The sequence below is a fragment of the Lutjanus erythropterus genome, chromosome 1 (assembly GCF_056507025.1).
Source record: "Lutjanus erythropterus isolate fLutEry1 chromosome 1, fLutEry1.hap2, whole genome shotgun sequence".
NCBI lineage: Eukaryota > Metazoa > Chordata > Actinopteri > Lutjaniformes > Lutjanidae > Lutjanus > Lutjanus erythropterus.
In genome coordinates this window covers 2,157,301-2,172,151 of record NC_139317.1, presented here as the reverse complement: position 1 = coordinate 2,172,151, position 14,851 = coordinate 2,157,301, and the positions used below count along the sequence as shown (strand labels likewise).

Here is a 14,851-nt window from a genome sequence, read left to right as displayed (position 1 = left end):
AATGTATTTTTTGGTGCTTTGAGAACCACAAGCTGAGTGCCAATTAGTCCCATTATACTGTAGAGAAGTCAGACATCTCAATGGCAGATATCTCTGAAACAGCTCACACCAAACAAATCCAGATGCATAAAGAGCAGAGGCGGTTTTAGGGTGTGGTTACTGAGGCTTAAGCCCCGGATGTTTGCTCAAAAGCCCCGCATCTTTTACGTTTTGAAAATGACACATGAAGTAATTTCTCTCAGTGTCTGTGTGACTGCAGTGTGTGTCAGTGTGCAGTACTGGAGTCTAACACAGAGGCAGTAATACGCCTCCAACAGTCACGTAGCCTCCGTATCCTGCCCTGAAGAAGAAGTGTTGGATTCTCATGGACTTACACAATTTTTTAAAAAGCGACTGGCGCCATCATCCACAGAAAACTGTACATCATCATCATCATCATCATCATCAGGAGCCTCCAGTGAACCACAGACAGGAGATACTTCAGCTGAGACTGCTGCTGTAACACTTATAACACATGATCAGAGCCGGTCGGTCCTGTAGACCAGTACACAAGTCACACAGGACCCTGTGAGGTACACAAGGTGTCCACCTCCCCCTCCAGTCCAGCATGTGTCCAAGTTTAATGAGAGGATGAAGCAGGACTGAAGACAAAATAACATCCAGACAGTGAACAGAAATCAGGTAAACTCGTGTTTCCTCCTCTGCAAGTTTGATATCATTCATTCACAGTAACGTTAGTTTAAGCTCCTCCCTCTGTCTGTCTGTCTGTCGGATGTTAGCTGACCTGCAGTCTGTCTGTCTGTCTGTCTGTCTGATGTTAGCTGACCTGCAGATGTTAGCTGACCTGCAGTCTGTCTGTCTGTCTGTCTGATGTTAGCTGAGCTGCAGTCTGTCTGTCTGTCTGATGTTAGCTGACCTGCAGTCTGTTTGAGGTTGAGCTCAGTTTAGCTACTTTAGGCCACTGGTTTAATCTACAGCAATGCATCATGGTCTATAAGACAATTTATTGTCTGTAGCATCACTGTCCTGTGAGAACCATGTATCTCTAAAAAGTCAGAAAACAGCCTTTTTTCAACTTGTGGTGTAGAAACGTAATGTTGGATAATTTTGAATTAAATTACAAAATAAGTACAGTACTTGATGTAAATGTACTTAGTTTGCATCACTAACAGGTGTGAATTTATGTGCGTCAGTATGTGTTCTTCAGTGCCTTCTGCCCACTTCAGCAGGAGCACAAAAACATTTTGGTGGGTGCTGAAGAAAAAAAAAAAGGTCGCAGTCTCTGGTCTTAGCCCCAGATCTCCTCAACGCCTAGATCAACCCCTGATAAAGACGTCTACAGACCAGGGGAAAAATATGTATTTCTGATTTTGCAGTGAAGTGTCCCTTTTAATAATCAGAACATTTGAACCCGTGCTGAAAAGGAACCACGTCAATCTGTCTACTGTCTTAACAAAAATTCCTCTTCAGAGAGCAGACAATGTTCCACCTGTTTAATTTTCCTCGACATTTTGTCCATTTCTCCTCAAAAACTCTTTCTTTGTCTGAAGCTCTGGTCCGTTTAATATCTGCAGGATGTGAGCTGAATGAGAAGCAGTCCAGACCGGCTCTGACAGATAAATAGGAAAACTAGATGGAATTTGAGGTTGCATATTGTGAGTGGTGTTAGTAATTATAGTCTTTGCCAATTTAATTGCAGTGCTGTAATCTAAATGGGTTTACAGAGCAACACTCTAAATGAGCAGTTTTATAATTACCACTGAACTGAACACATCTCACTGCATCCCCCACTTAATTACTAACAATTTGTCTGTGGAGGAGCTGTTGTTAAGCTGCAGCCTCATAAGAAGTGATTAGAACAACAGACTTGTGTTTTCTTTTCTTGCGACCGGACGCTGAATGTAAATCCAAATAACAGACACACGAAGAGACACAGGCTGAGATTTCTGCAGACACTCAGTGACTGTGTGAAGACGTAGAGTGGTGCACCCGGACACTTTTCGTAAGGAAGGTCAGACGCCGAAAATCTTGTGGCATCAACTCGCGTTTTTTGTTTTTGTTTTTTTTTTCTTAAGGCAGTTTTACAGTAAATTTCTGTCATTTTCTGAACTTGCCAGACAGTTTACTTACTTAGTAATTATACCCACATTACATATGATTATCAAAAATCTCAGTGTCTTAATTGGGGATGTTAATGATTAATCATTAATTGATTAAATGCTGTTGAAAATTTGATTGATTAGAAATGTATTAATTGATAAATAATCAATAGTCTAGAAATGGCAGTAATTGCACCTACTTTGTTTTGTCTTGAATCTTGAATTTCTTCAGATTATTGCATTTGGATATTTGACTTTTAATCATAATCAGTCGCAGTGTTTTTTATCGGTCTGTTCCTTTTGTTCTTCTCTGGTTCCTGATCAATTTATTATTTCAATAGAAACTGTTGAGAAAAACTCGTTTTTGTATTTGAAATGAAAATACAATTATTATTATTTTCTGTCAGAGGGCATCCTTACTGTCATCACTGTCACATGGCACAACTGATAATAATCAGGTGGTTTGTAAAATAAATACTACAAATAAATGATAACTATGATGTTAACAGATATTGTACTGAATGCATAATTATTGTAAAATTTGATGCTCAAAATACCTCGCCACTAGTTTAGACTTGTTTAAGATCATTGTTCCAGACTCAGAAATACCTTTATTGAAGCTATATTTGTCACTGACCCACTTTTTAAAATGTCAAAATCTGAAATCTGCTGGAATGTTTGTTTTAAGATTTGTGGAAATTAATATTTTGACAAGATAAAACAGAAAAGGAAGATTTAAAAAATCACACTGGCACAAGGAAAGGGAGAAAAGAATTTTGAATTTTAACAGTAAATTACAGGTTAATGAGGTAAATATGGAGATATTTAAAAATCTGGCACTGGTGTTGTTCCAGAGATGCTCTGAATGCTTTTCTGTGTTTACGTCCCAAAATGAATCTGCACTGAAATGAAATTAGTGACAAAGAAAATTTGAAACATGATGTAATTTGTTGGAAATGAGGCGAGCCGTCGGGTGTTAATTAGAAACACCTCTGCACACGTCGAGCTCACGACAAACAAAACGAGTCAGACTCCGTTCTGACACTGATGACGGTTTCAGCTGAAATATTGAGCATCATCAGTTTTCCGCTGATGGAGAATATATTCAAATCAACTGAACGTTCTCTGTGCATTTTGTTGATTAATGTGCTGCTCTGAGACACCATGAGCTCCACCGTGCTCATGTTTCTCACAAATACACATTTGAAGGAGATTTCTTGAAAAACTTTCCTCGCATGAAGTTTGGAACAAATCTTCTGCCCTCGTTTCATCTCAGTGATTCACTCGTTATCTGTCAGAGGAAATGTTTCCTCATTCGGCTTCTTTGGCTTGAAATATGTGAGTGAACTATGTGTGTGAGAGTGTGTGTGTGTGAGTGTGTGTGTGTGTCTGCATTATCCTGCTCTGTTGGCAAGACAGCCACAATAGAGCTGACTAATGCAGAAATAGACTGCAGGCTAAGCTTCTTTTTCCAGAAATGTCTTTAAAAGTGAAGGGTGCATCCTGTGGCCCGTTAGTATAATATTTATATCTCGCTCTTCATTCACTGCTATAGAAACATGTGTCACACACAAATGCACACACGCACAAACATTCATATAAGCACAGTAAGAAGGGGGGAATTATGTGGCAGTTTCACTGTACGGGCTAATAAAAAGATAATCCTGATGTCACACAAACATTTATTTTGAGGGCTTTAAGCGTGTGTGTGTGTTCATCTTGTTTTAGTGGCTCAAACACAGATGAAGTGTGTGTTTGTCTCTCTGAGACGTGGCTCGTTATGTTGGAGGTTGATGGAGCCACAGTGGCCGGTGGGTTTTTGAAGAAGTCACAGTTCGGTTCATACCGCGGTTCATGAGCCACGCCATTGTTCTGAAACCAGTTTGAGAAATGTCCCACTGGACTGAAATCCTATTTGTCTGACAGCCTGTTACCCCAAAAACAAACGGCCAGAAAAAAACCCCCCAACTCTGATCGGGATTCACCTGAATCTGAGTAGGGACTGTGGGTCGTTGTGTGTTTGGTCAATATATTCCTGCGCTCATGTAAGACTTGTGTGTCTGTGTAGAAAAGTGTGTTTAGTGTTTTGCAAAAGGTGTGAGTCTCACAATGTGCTGAGGTTTTGCTGCTTGAGTGTCAGGTTTCATTAACTGTGATAGTTTTAATTACTTGCACCAAGATTATTATAACTGTGAGGATATGAACAGGCTTGTTTTGAGGAAAGAGCGCCTCCTACTGTTGTAATTGAGGAGGCTGCTGGCAGCTTGTTTGGATCAATACAGCTCTTTTGACTCTTCATTTAAATTATTTGGATGAATGTTTTGTGGAATATAGTTTTTGGATACTTCTTTTTCTTGTTGCTTTAATGAGACAGGTAGAACATGGAATAATTTTCCTGCATGTATCTTAGAATATTTGCACGTTTTCAATATCTTCAACGACCAGATTTCAAACTGTCTTCATTGTTTCTCAGGTGCATTTACACTTTAACGTGTAGAGGCAGCATTTGGTTTTTCATGCACCACATGTCAGGAACAAACTGAAGAAACCTGCAGCTCTCAGGTCTTTTAAAACAGGAAGTTCAATTCTCAGAACAATTAGTTTGTTGTTAAAAACAGTAGAATTTCTCATTCATTCAAGCAAATTGCACTCACCTTGGCACAGACTGCAATTGCGGAAGAGAGTCAGGATAAGAGCTAAGCTAACACGGTTTAGACCTGAGACAGCGAGTCAGAGAGATGCATCATTGTCGACCCACTTTGATTCTTCATCAGCCCACATCCTCCTCCTCAAACCCCCACAGAACAAATGCAGGTGCAGTGGGATCTAACAAGTTTGTCTGGAGGTAAAGTTACTGCAGCTAGTAAGTTAGCATGAGTTAGCCGGACATGCTAACGTTTTCAGTTCATGTCAGAGCAGATGAAGACAGAGTTTAATCCGTGTGATCTTGTGTGTGACGTTTTTGAGAGGCTACAGAAAAGACTCCACGGTTCAGACTCATGAAACGCTGAGTACCTCTCCTCTCAGAGCTTCCTGCTCACCTTCAACATGGAGAGAAATGAAAAGCTTGACAGCCTTAGTTACGGTTGCTAACCTATGACTGGACAGTTGCTGTTTGGAGGCGGGGCTCAATGAAGGATGAATTGTAAAATTTGAAAAACATTATTCTCATTTGAGAACTGAGCCAAAGCAATTGAGAAAAACTGTCAGAAATATGTCGAGGGTCACGGTGAAGAACATTTTGACCGGTGCGGTTCAGACGCTGACAAAACAACTTTTCGTTTCCACCTGTTCTGGTCTCTTTTACGCCATAAAACACTTACAGAAGAGACATTTAGACACTCAGTGGTGTCCCCTCTCCTCAGACACCCAGCTGATGATGGTGGCAGATGATTCCACATTGAGGTGATTAGGACGGTGTGGTTTCACCGCCGCGGCGCCGTCTGCAGCTGTCAAACAGCATTACAGCCGCCAGGGGATCAGAGCACGCACGGTGGCATAAATCAAAACTCATCATTGATCTGTGGACGCCGGGGTCACAACCTCCTCCTGCACCGCTGATGTAGGGTGGGCTGGGTGGTGGTGGTGATGGTGGGGGTCACGTTAATTAACAGGAAGTAATTTGGGGGAAAGCTGTCCCGTGGCGACCAGGTCTTACGTGGTAAAATGGAGCCCCCCCCCTCCGTCTTTGTTAGGGATAGGGATTGGAAAAGGGGGAGTGGGCTGCTGGTTGAGGGGGGTAGATAAGGAAGAGGGAGGCAGAAGGAGGGAGGGTGGGTGGGAGGTGGTGGGGGGCCCATCTGCCGCTGAGCGTGCTGGGTCAAAAGGCTTTTGTTGTGAAGGAGTGATGAGACAGATAGATGGTCGTTGTCACCGACCGCTGGTTTAATCAAGTGAAAGTGTCCCACCGTGTAACATGTTTACCCTCCCACCACCACACACACACACACACACACACACACACACACACACACACACACACAAACTGACAAATAATGATTCTTATTTTGAATTAAAATTCAAACTAGACTAGATGGATTAAATGAGCAGAAATGTGCTTAAAAATGACACATTTATCCTTTTTTTCCCTGCTGTTGCAAAAACAGAGACAGAGCAGAGAGTCTCCTCAGTGCATCCTGGGTAATTTCTGTCTCTCTGTGGTCTTTAATGTGTTTTATTTTGCTCTCTGTTTGGGTTATTTTTAGATTTTTTTTTTAAGAGCAGTTTTGAACAGCGGCAGCTTCTCATCTCCAACTGTCACCTCGACCCGAATTCAATCACCAACAGCCTGCGATGCGGCTGTGTGCGCATGCGTGTTCTCTAATTAAAGCAGCTGCGTCAAGCCGGAGTGGCAGCGGAAGTAAGGCGAATTGACCTTCAAAATAAAACGAGAAAGAGAACTTCGATTGTGAGTAGACTGATAAGGGTTTTAAACTACAGACCAGCCGTCATCACACCCAGGTTTGAACATTATGACACAAATTGGTTTTCCATTTATTTTTTGAATTTGATTCAATTTAACTTAATTTTAAAAAATAAAGTATCATTATTTTAGTTAATCTGAGTACTTGTTAATGCTTTTGTTGTGGGCACACCTGGTGAATCTACATATATGAGTAGGCAGGTGTAGAGTGAATGAGGCACTGGGAAGTGTTCAGATTTTTTTTACTGGCAAGAAAGGCTGCAGATGTTATTCTCTGTTCCTTGCTCGCTGGTGGTAAAATTATTATAAACTGAATAAAATGTTATGTGCTCATCTGAATATTGGACACTGTTCCTTAGATGCCTCAGTGATACCATTTGATTTAAGATTTATTTATTTATTTGCAAGATGATAATTAGTTTGGATTGCAGTTAAAGGGGTAGTTTGCCCAAACATGAAAAATCAGTCATTATCTACTCGCCCTTGTGCCAATTGAAGGTCAGGTTTATTTTTTTAGTCCACAAAACACTGTTGGAGTTTCACAGGAAAACACTGTTGCAGAATCTCCCAAACAATGGAAATGACCAGTTTTCAAACTGGTATTTTTTTTTTTTTTTTTTAAATAAATTTAAAAAATGCCTCCATACTGTCCATCTGGTGTAAATCAAGTCTGCTAAAGCCCCGACATGCCATTTGCACACCGTCACACCACACACAGTTCAGACAGTGCGCATGTGCTCGTGGCTCCAAGTTAAAGATCTACAGTGAAGATTCAGGCTAAAAACATGGTGGAAGTTACTTTGTTTTTTAGTCAGCTTGGCATGTTGGGACTTTAGAAGACTTGGATTACACCAGACGAACAGCTTGTCCTGTTGTTTTTTTCACATGTGAAAACTGGTCACCATTCACTTCCATTGTTTTCCTATGAAACTCCAGCAGTGTTCTGTGGACTAAACAACTAACCCTGACCTTCAACTGGTATGAGGGCGAGTAGATAATGACTGAATTTCCCGTTAAATTCTAGGCCCAAAATTTTCCATCTACCTGCACCTTTTGCTGAGAACTGCCGCAGTTTTACTCCCTGTGGACTTTGATGGGTTTTTTAGGGAAATTAAAATACACTCATGATGTTTATTGCATCAGTTAAATATAAAAATTTACAGTGTGGAAACAGCATCTTTTCAGGTTTACACCAAAACCTAGAAAAAAAAAATAGCTGGAAGCTGGAGCTGCTGGTTGACGGACAGAAAACTGACAAAAAACTTCTATTTGTAATTTGTGGACTAATTATCAAAGTTGTTTAAGTGATTTTCCATCATATCTTTCACATCTGAAGACTGATTTATATTTTTATGGATAGATAATAGAGCTTGACCAATAATACTGTATTGTCCCCATTCAGCTTATCGTATCTGTATCAGTATAAATATGCTCTTCTCCCTATCTACTCTTGTTTAAATTAATATTTATTTGTAATTATCAATAAAGCCAGATTTTTCAGTAACCTGATACCATTTTAGATAATACAGTTTATTGTTAAACTGCAAAATATCCTGACTCCATTACATATCTTTTCACAAGTGTTTAATAACTGTATTTATGTATATATTGTATATTCTGTGCATTATATTCTGTATAAAGAATAGATAGATAGATAGATAGATAGATAGATAGATAGATAGATGTGGAGGGAACAGGCTGGACTTTATTATGAAAGGGACCACCGGAAGTGTCCGTCCACAGCGCCTGTGTGCTGACGCAGCTGGTGGAGCGGCAGCAGCAGTAGATGCTGTCCCATCATCAGATCACACCCACCGGGCCGCTGCAGCGCACCGCTCCTCCGGCACCAACAACATGACACCCCGATTCAAACCCGCAATCTGAGCCGCACCGAGGACCCAACCTGCGGGGGACTGAGAGCGACGGGCGTGGAGACACACGCGCACACACATACACACGCACGCACTCACTCACTCACGCACGGACGGACGCACGCACGCACGGGGACACGAACATCGCAGCGAGCAAGCAGCAGCCAAAAAGACAGGAACGCCGACCGAGGCGAACTCCACTGCGCCGCGGATTTGCGCTTTTCGCTCCAGAAACGCGTCCCGCACGGACACCCGCAAGAAAGAAAAAATCACTCCCTGTGAGTCAGTTCACGCCAAAACATGTCATCGTCGGGCAAGGACGCCAACAGCGGGCATTACGCCAACTATGTGGGACCGTACCGCCTGGAGAAGACGCTGGGCAAAGGACAGACAGGTTAGTGAAAGCCTCCAGATGCGGGTGATGCTGTCAGGACTCTCCGCAGCGGCACCGCGCCTGCACCGCTGCTGCTGCTGCTGACATCATGTTGGGTTTGCATCGGCGCTGCGGGCTGTGAGCGTGCCGCTGCGGGTGAAATGCGTGATAAAGTGCGGGTGTTTGTGCTGGATGCGGCTTTGCAGAATGCAGGGAATGATGGCTCTCTCATGATGACGAGGATGATGATGATGATGATGATGAAGGTGGTGATGATGGTAGTGGTGTTAGTGCGCCTTTAATCCTTGTTGTCAGGCAGAGAGGGCTCGGTGATAATGGGCCCTTGTGATTTTTCTTGTCTCTAATTCCGTTATAGCATCCATCTGTCACATGGGCCGCTGCTGAGGCTGCTCTCTGCAGAGCAGTGATGCTGCACTGTCCGGTCCCACACACACACACACACACACACACACACACACACACATTTTGCAGCTGCAACATCACACATTTCTGCAGATTTGTTTTAATGGTGCAGTGTGCTGAGCTCATTTTTGGACCCTCTCTCGTTGGGTTAAGATGGCAGACTGGCTGATGTTTTATGATCCTGACAGGCCCTTCAGTGCACTGCACTGAATGTCACAGCATGTTTTTATGTAAGGAACACATCATGTTCATGTTTATTAGAAGAAATCAAACCCACATGTTATATTTCAGTATTTCAGGAATAATTTAGGGAGGAATCTGTTCTTGAGGTGTCGATTCAACTTCATGGTTTTGGATGTTGTAGATTGTGGTGCTGTTGAATTGTATTGTGTTGCACTGAGGGGTGTTTCAAATATTTTGTCCACACTTTAAATAAATTGACAAAATATTAGAAACAACACTCAAAGTACATTGAGTAGTCTGTTATGAAACACTACTGTATGCCACGTTATCTAGATGATGGTCACCAGAGTGAACTGCATGATAATGAGAAATCAAACTAGAAGTTGCTTTGCAGTTAGTGAGCAATATGATCATTCATAGTGTTTGTCTCCAAAGTCCAATATTCACTGTCCTTTTAACTCTGTTTTGGTCTCCACCATCCTCTGAGGGAACTATCCGTCTCTTTATGCTACATATTCCACTACATTCTCCAGCTGGTCTCTGTCTGTGTCTGTCTGGGTGTTTGTTGCGGAGAAGGTAGCGTTTTTTTTTGGTGAAAATAGTCGCCTCGTGTGGCCGAAAGTGACCCTATGAGTGCAGAGCAGTGAGCTGAACTCACGACAAAACTCCAGAGAGTGTGTGGTGGGTTCTAGGTTTTCCACCTGTTCGTAATAATACCAGATTGTCCCATACTGGAAAATAAAAAGGACTGTCCCTTACTGAATCAGTACAGGACATGATCTGTTCCATATTCACATGCACTGGAATAATGACAAATGATAAAACCGACATAGTGGGGAAGCAGAGAAGAATTCATTAAAGAATTCAATCAGAATTTGTGCAAGAGGACACCTTTTGTCAATCAATGTTGCCCTGGTTCTGTAGTCCATAAGACACTAAACCATCAGGACATTGGTGGACATTAATCAACCAAAGGGTAGGCTAACCCATCTGAAGTTCTGGAGTGAAGGTTAAAATGATATTTAACTGACACTCAAACTCTCACGGTGAAGGACCCCGAGAGACCACCTGCTTTTTTGTGTCCCTCAGCCTGGCTTATTTTTCTGCATTGAAGGTGGCAACCCCAGTGGGTTCATCACTGTCAGTGACACCTTTTATGTTGTCAAATTGTTTCAGTGTTGTCATATAACACATTGTTTTCATGAAAATATGGATTATATGAGGGATAATGTACAGTGAGTGAGTAAATATGGCAATATAGACCCCAACAGAGTGAAACAGGATCACCCTGAAACCCCCTGAAAGGATTTATTTCCATTAATGACCTGCTAACTGTACATTATCCAGCTTTTTACAGGGCTGAGTACTTAAAAAGTAACAGTTTGACACAAAATATTGATTTAAAAATCATTTTATTGCTTCTGCCAAGTCCTCCAGAATCTATGATCAGACCCGCGTCTTAAGCAACAGTTATTCAGAAATAACAGACTGCAAAATGCAACAGTTGACCAATCTGAATTGAGAATTAAGCCTAGCTATGTAAAATATCCATTCAAAGTTCCTGTAGTGGAAAAGGGCTGTTAAGGTGTTTTCAGACCGAGTAGTTCTGGAGACTCCCTGAGAACAAGGGAGGACTATTTTTCTGTTTGCATTTGCACCACTGAGAGGAATGTTCAAGTGACACAAGCTAGCCAGTGGTTGGTGTAGCAGCGTCGCCTCATTGCAGCATCTGGCAGCTACATTTTATGCAGATTTTAGTTTTAGTTTTGGTGGAACATTTGCATATCAGTAAACAACTTTTAAAATGACTACATCACTGCAAAAGAAAAGAAAACAGCTGCTAGCTTGTTTAGTTTTGTATCAACAGCATCTCAGGTGCTAATTTAGCATTTTCAGCTTAGGTTGCTGTCTTGGAGGTTGTTGTTGTTTCCTTGATGTGTTAAAAATGTCACTAGCAGATGACTGAAACAAGTCGCCAATGGCAGGCTTATACCCACATAGTACATCTGGTGAGTCAGACTGGGCTGCAACTAACAACCATTTTCATTATCAATACATCTGCTGATAGTTCTCACGATTAATTAACTAATTATCTGGTCAATGAAATGACAAAATATTCAAATTGTTTCTTTTGTCCATCAAACAGTCTAAAATACAAAAACTACACAACAAAGGAAAGCAGCAAATCCTCACATGTAAGTAGCTGGACAAGCAAATTTTTTACTGAAAAATTTGTGAAAAAAACTAATTGATTACCAAATAGTTGGCAAATAATTTTATTTTGATTGACTAATTGTTTTATGGACTAATCATTGCAGTTCTAGACGTCAGCCAGCCAGCAGTGGATATAGTAATGTCACTTCTGCACGACCTACTGTACAATAACATTTTTACACAGGTTTTTAAAAAATGTCAGTTGTTGGTGCTGCAGTAGCTCATGCGTTGGACTAATGATGACTAACAATGATGTCAGTCGAGGTTCCTCTTGTGTTGTGAGAGCAGGAGCTAAAAGAGTCCCTCAAACTGATGTTACAAGAACTAAAGTTGTCCTGGTTCCATTTTTTAAAATAATTACGAGCTGTTGTTTATGCTGCCAGTGTTTCTGCAGGGATTTAAACATGGCGGGTGCTGGTGCTGCATTGGTTCATGTGTTGGCCAATCAGCATACACCCAAGTCTAGACCAATCACTGTGTCACTCTAAGTTCCACTCTGTGGTAGGAATTAAAAAAGTTCCTCAGAACTGAGTTCTATGTAATATGATGGTTCACAGTTCTTGCGGTGTGGAATCAATAAAAAAGAGAGACCTCCAGCAGTTCCTAGAACTATGCAGAGGTTCCTGCGGTCCAAAAACACCTTTAGAGTTCTTCCCTTAATGTTCCCACAGCTGAAACTGTCCATCCCAGTAAACACAATGAAAACAGGACATGGTTCTTTAACATTAAGGAGTGTTGATGTCTGTTAAATCACTGCTGGACTCGTTCGGTTCCCTGTACGGTAGATTCAGACCAGGTTCTTTGTTTTGGATCCCCACCATCTATGGACACATGCAGACAGAAATGATCAAGGTGTCTCCCTCCAGTTCCAGTTCCAGCAGGTAGAAGCTCGACGCTGCTGTGTTCCCTCGCTGGGTGAATAATTCATAACCAACCAATTAGCTGGTTGGTAGAGTTGGATTGTAACAGCTGCTGTATTAATTACACAATACTTCTATTTAGCAGATGGAATAAAGCTGCAGCAGCGTGCGCTTAACTCACACAACAACACACACATCATTTGCTTTGTTCTTCAACAGGATTAATTATAGAAACTGAGTCAGACGACGAGTAAAGGTCCATTTACTCACATCCACCACTCTGCTTTGCTTTCCGTCCTCTAACCATCTGCACTACATTTCGTGTCCGTTACTTCTCTGAGCTGTATTGGCTGTACAGTACAGTGATCCCTTCATAGAGGCTCCATCACAGCCATGACTGTGTGATCCCATCAGTCTTTGCTCTGATGGATATCTGTCTGTCTGGTGAAAAGTCTTCAGTTTCCTGCTTAGAAAGTGCAATGAAGAAATGCTTCAAATTCTGTGATATTTATTGAGGTCTGAACCAAACAAACATGTTTTCTTTCATCTGGAGAACAAGATTTGTAGGCCAGGTCATCTCTGCAGAACTACAGCACCTCATTATAATGCTGTTTTCTCAAACATTTTTTCTTTTTCATGAAATTGTGATTTGGTTCTGGTTCTTTGGATATTTGATTGTGCAGCCCTACTCGACAGTGATTGGTTTATAGATGACGTGTGTCTGACAGTTTCTCTCTCTCTCTCTCTCTCTCTCTCTCTCTCCCTCAGTCAAAATTCTTGTGAGTTTTTTCCAACTAACTCTTCATAAAGTTGTTGGACCAAATGAAAATTAAATATTTGGTTACTTCCTCTTCCCTTATGTGATGCATTTTGTTTTACTGTGTTATTTTTCCTTTCACTGGTTCTGACTATAGCCTGCTAGAACTTAATGTAATTGATGTGAAGGTCTGAACAATCAAAAAAATGATTTAATGCTGGAAATGAACAGGACCATGGTGCACAGACTAAAGAGACTAACTTGAGTTTCTCCAACCGGTGGAAAGAGCTTTCTGTGTGCACAACACTAGAAATCTTTACATAAACATGCAGTTTGAAATGTACAGTTTCATTCAGTTAGTGTTGCGAGTAGCTTGGCTCCAAACCTTTTTCTCAGCTAATTAAATATGATTGTTGGTGTGACCACTGATGGTCCGGTCAGAGAAAGAACTGAGCCAATCCAACCAGTTTAGTCGGGATTAAGAATGCCATCGTCATCTTCCTGTTCCAGATGAATATAATGCTTTTAATTGGCTGAAATGTGATTTACAATAGGCAGCTGTACAGGTTGTTGTATACCGCCATTAACTACTGTTAAATCTGCATACTTCTTCAATTAAGATGACAAACATTAACTGCTTCTATAGGTCGTGCTGCAGAGGTGCTTTGACCCACAAATCTTGTTCCCCAGATGCAAGAAAACATGTTTTCAACAAATGTCACATTATCATTTTAACAGTTTAAAATTGTGATACAAAAATGATGATTTTGAATCATCAGGATCACTGGTACCACAGCCTGAACTGAACCTCATGTGAGCAGGGTGGACCTGCCACTTGATTGGCTACAGCAGAACATGAAAACATCGAACATGAACATGATGTCAGACTGAATAATGGACAAGTTGGTGAATCCAGACTTGCAGCTGTGAATGAAGCGCAGTGTTACAGTTGGTCATGTTTTGAGCTCATGTCGCCTGCAGCATCTTCTCTGACTGTGAGACCTGAACGGTTCCTCACACTGACCGACTCTGTGGAGCTTGTGAACGTGGTTAAGTGCATATGCATGTAGAGATATAGAAATCATGTTTGGTGTGTGTGTGTGTGTGTGTGTGTGTGTGTGTGTGTGTGTGTGTGTGTGTGTGTGTGTGTGTGTGTGTGTTGAGGCAGCAGTGGAAGCTGAAGAAGAAGAGTGATACTCTGCTGTTTGGTGTCTGTTGGTTTGAACCGAAGCTCCGCTGCTGAGCTGGCAGACGGGGAAACCCGCATATCATTAAACCTCCTCCACAAGTGCAGGGCAAGCCCACGCTCTTTGTTACTCTGTGTGTGTGTGTGTGTGTGTGTGTGTGTGTGTGTGTGTGTGTGTGTGTGTGTGTGTGTGTGTGTGTGTGTGTGAAACACAGAGGATCTCTGAGGGAGTGGACTAATGGTTCTTGTTCTTCATGTATTAGACATGAACCACATTTACTGGTTTTGATAACATTTATTAATAAGCAAAGCCACAGCAGTCACATTATAAGACTAATAAAAATGTCAGTTTCTGCTTATATCATTTATCTTATAATTTATGTGGCTGTATTTAGATTCAATATATTCCGGACTATTCCGGCAGTATTTTATCTTTTTGTACTGTGGTCAACAATTCATTGC

At 41.4% G+C, this 14,851-nt stretch overlaps 1 protein-coding gene across 1 annotated transcript in view; it reads left to right on the top strand.

The window, feature by feature from the left end:
- The first annotated feature begins 8,298 nt into the window (after positions 1-8,298).
- LOC146332448 (serine/threonine-protein kinase BRSK2-like) overlaps positions 8,299-14,851 on the top strand; it is a 158,150-nt gene continuing 151,597 nt past the window's right edge. Inside the window, exon 1 of the mRNA XM_084715457.1 lies at positions 8,299-8,787. Coding sequence (XP_084571583.1) covers positions 8,694-8,787 — 94 coding nt within the window. The 5' untranslated portion in view covers positions 8,299-8,693. The remainder of the gene's footprint in view (positions 8,788-14,851) is intronic.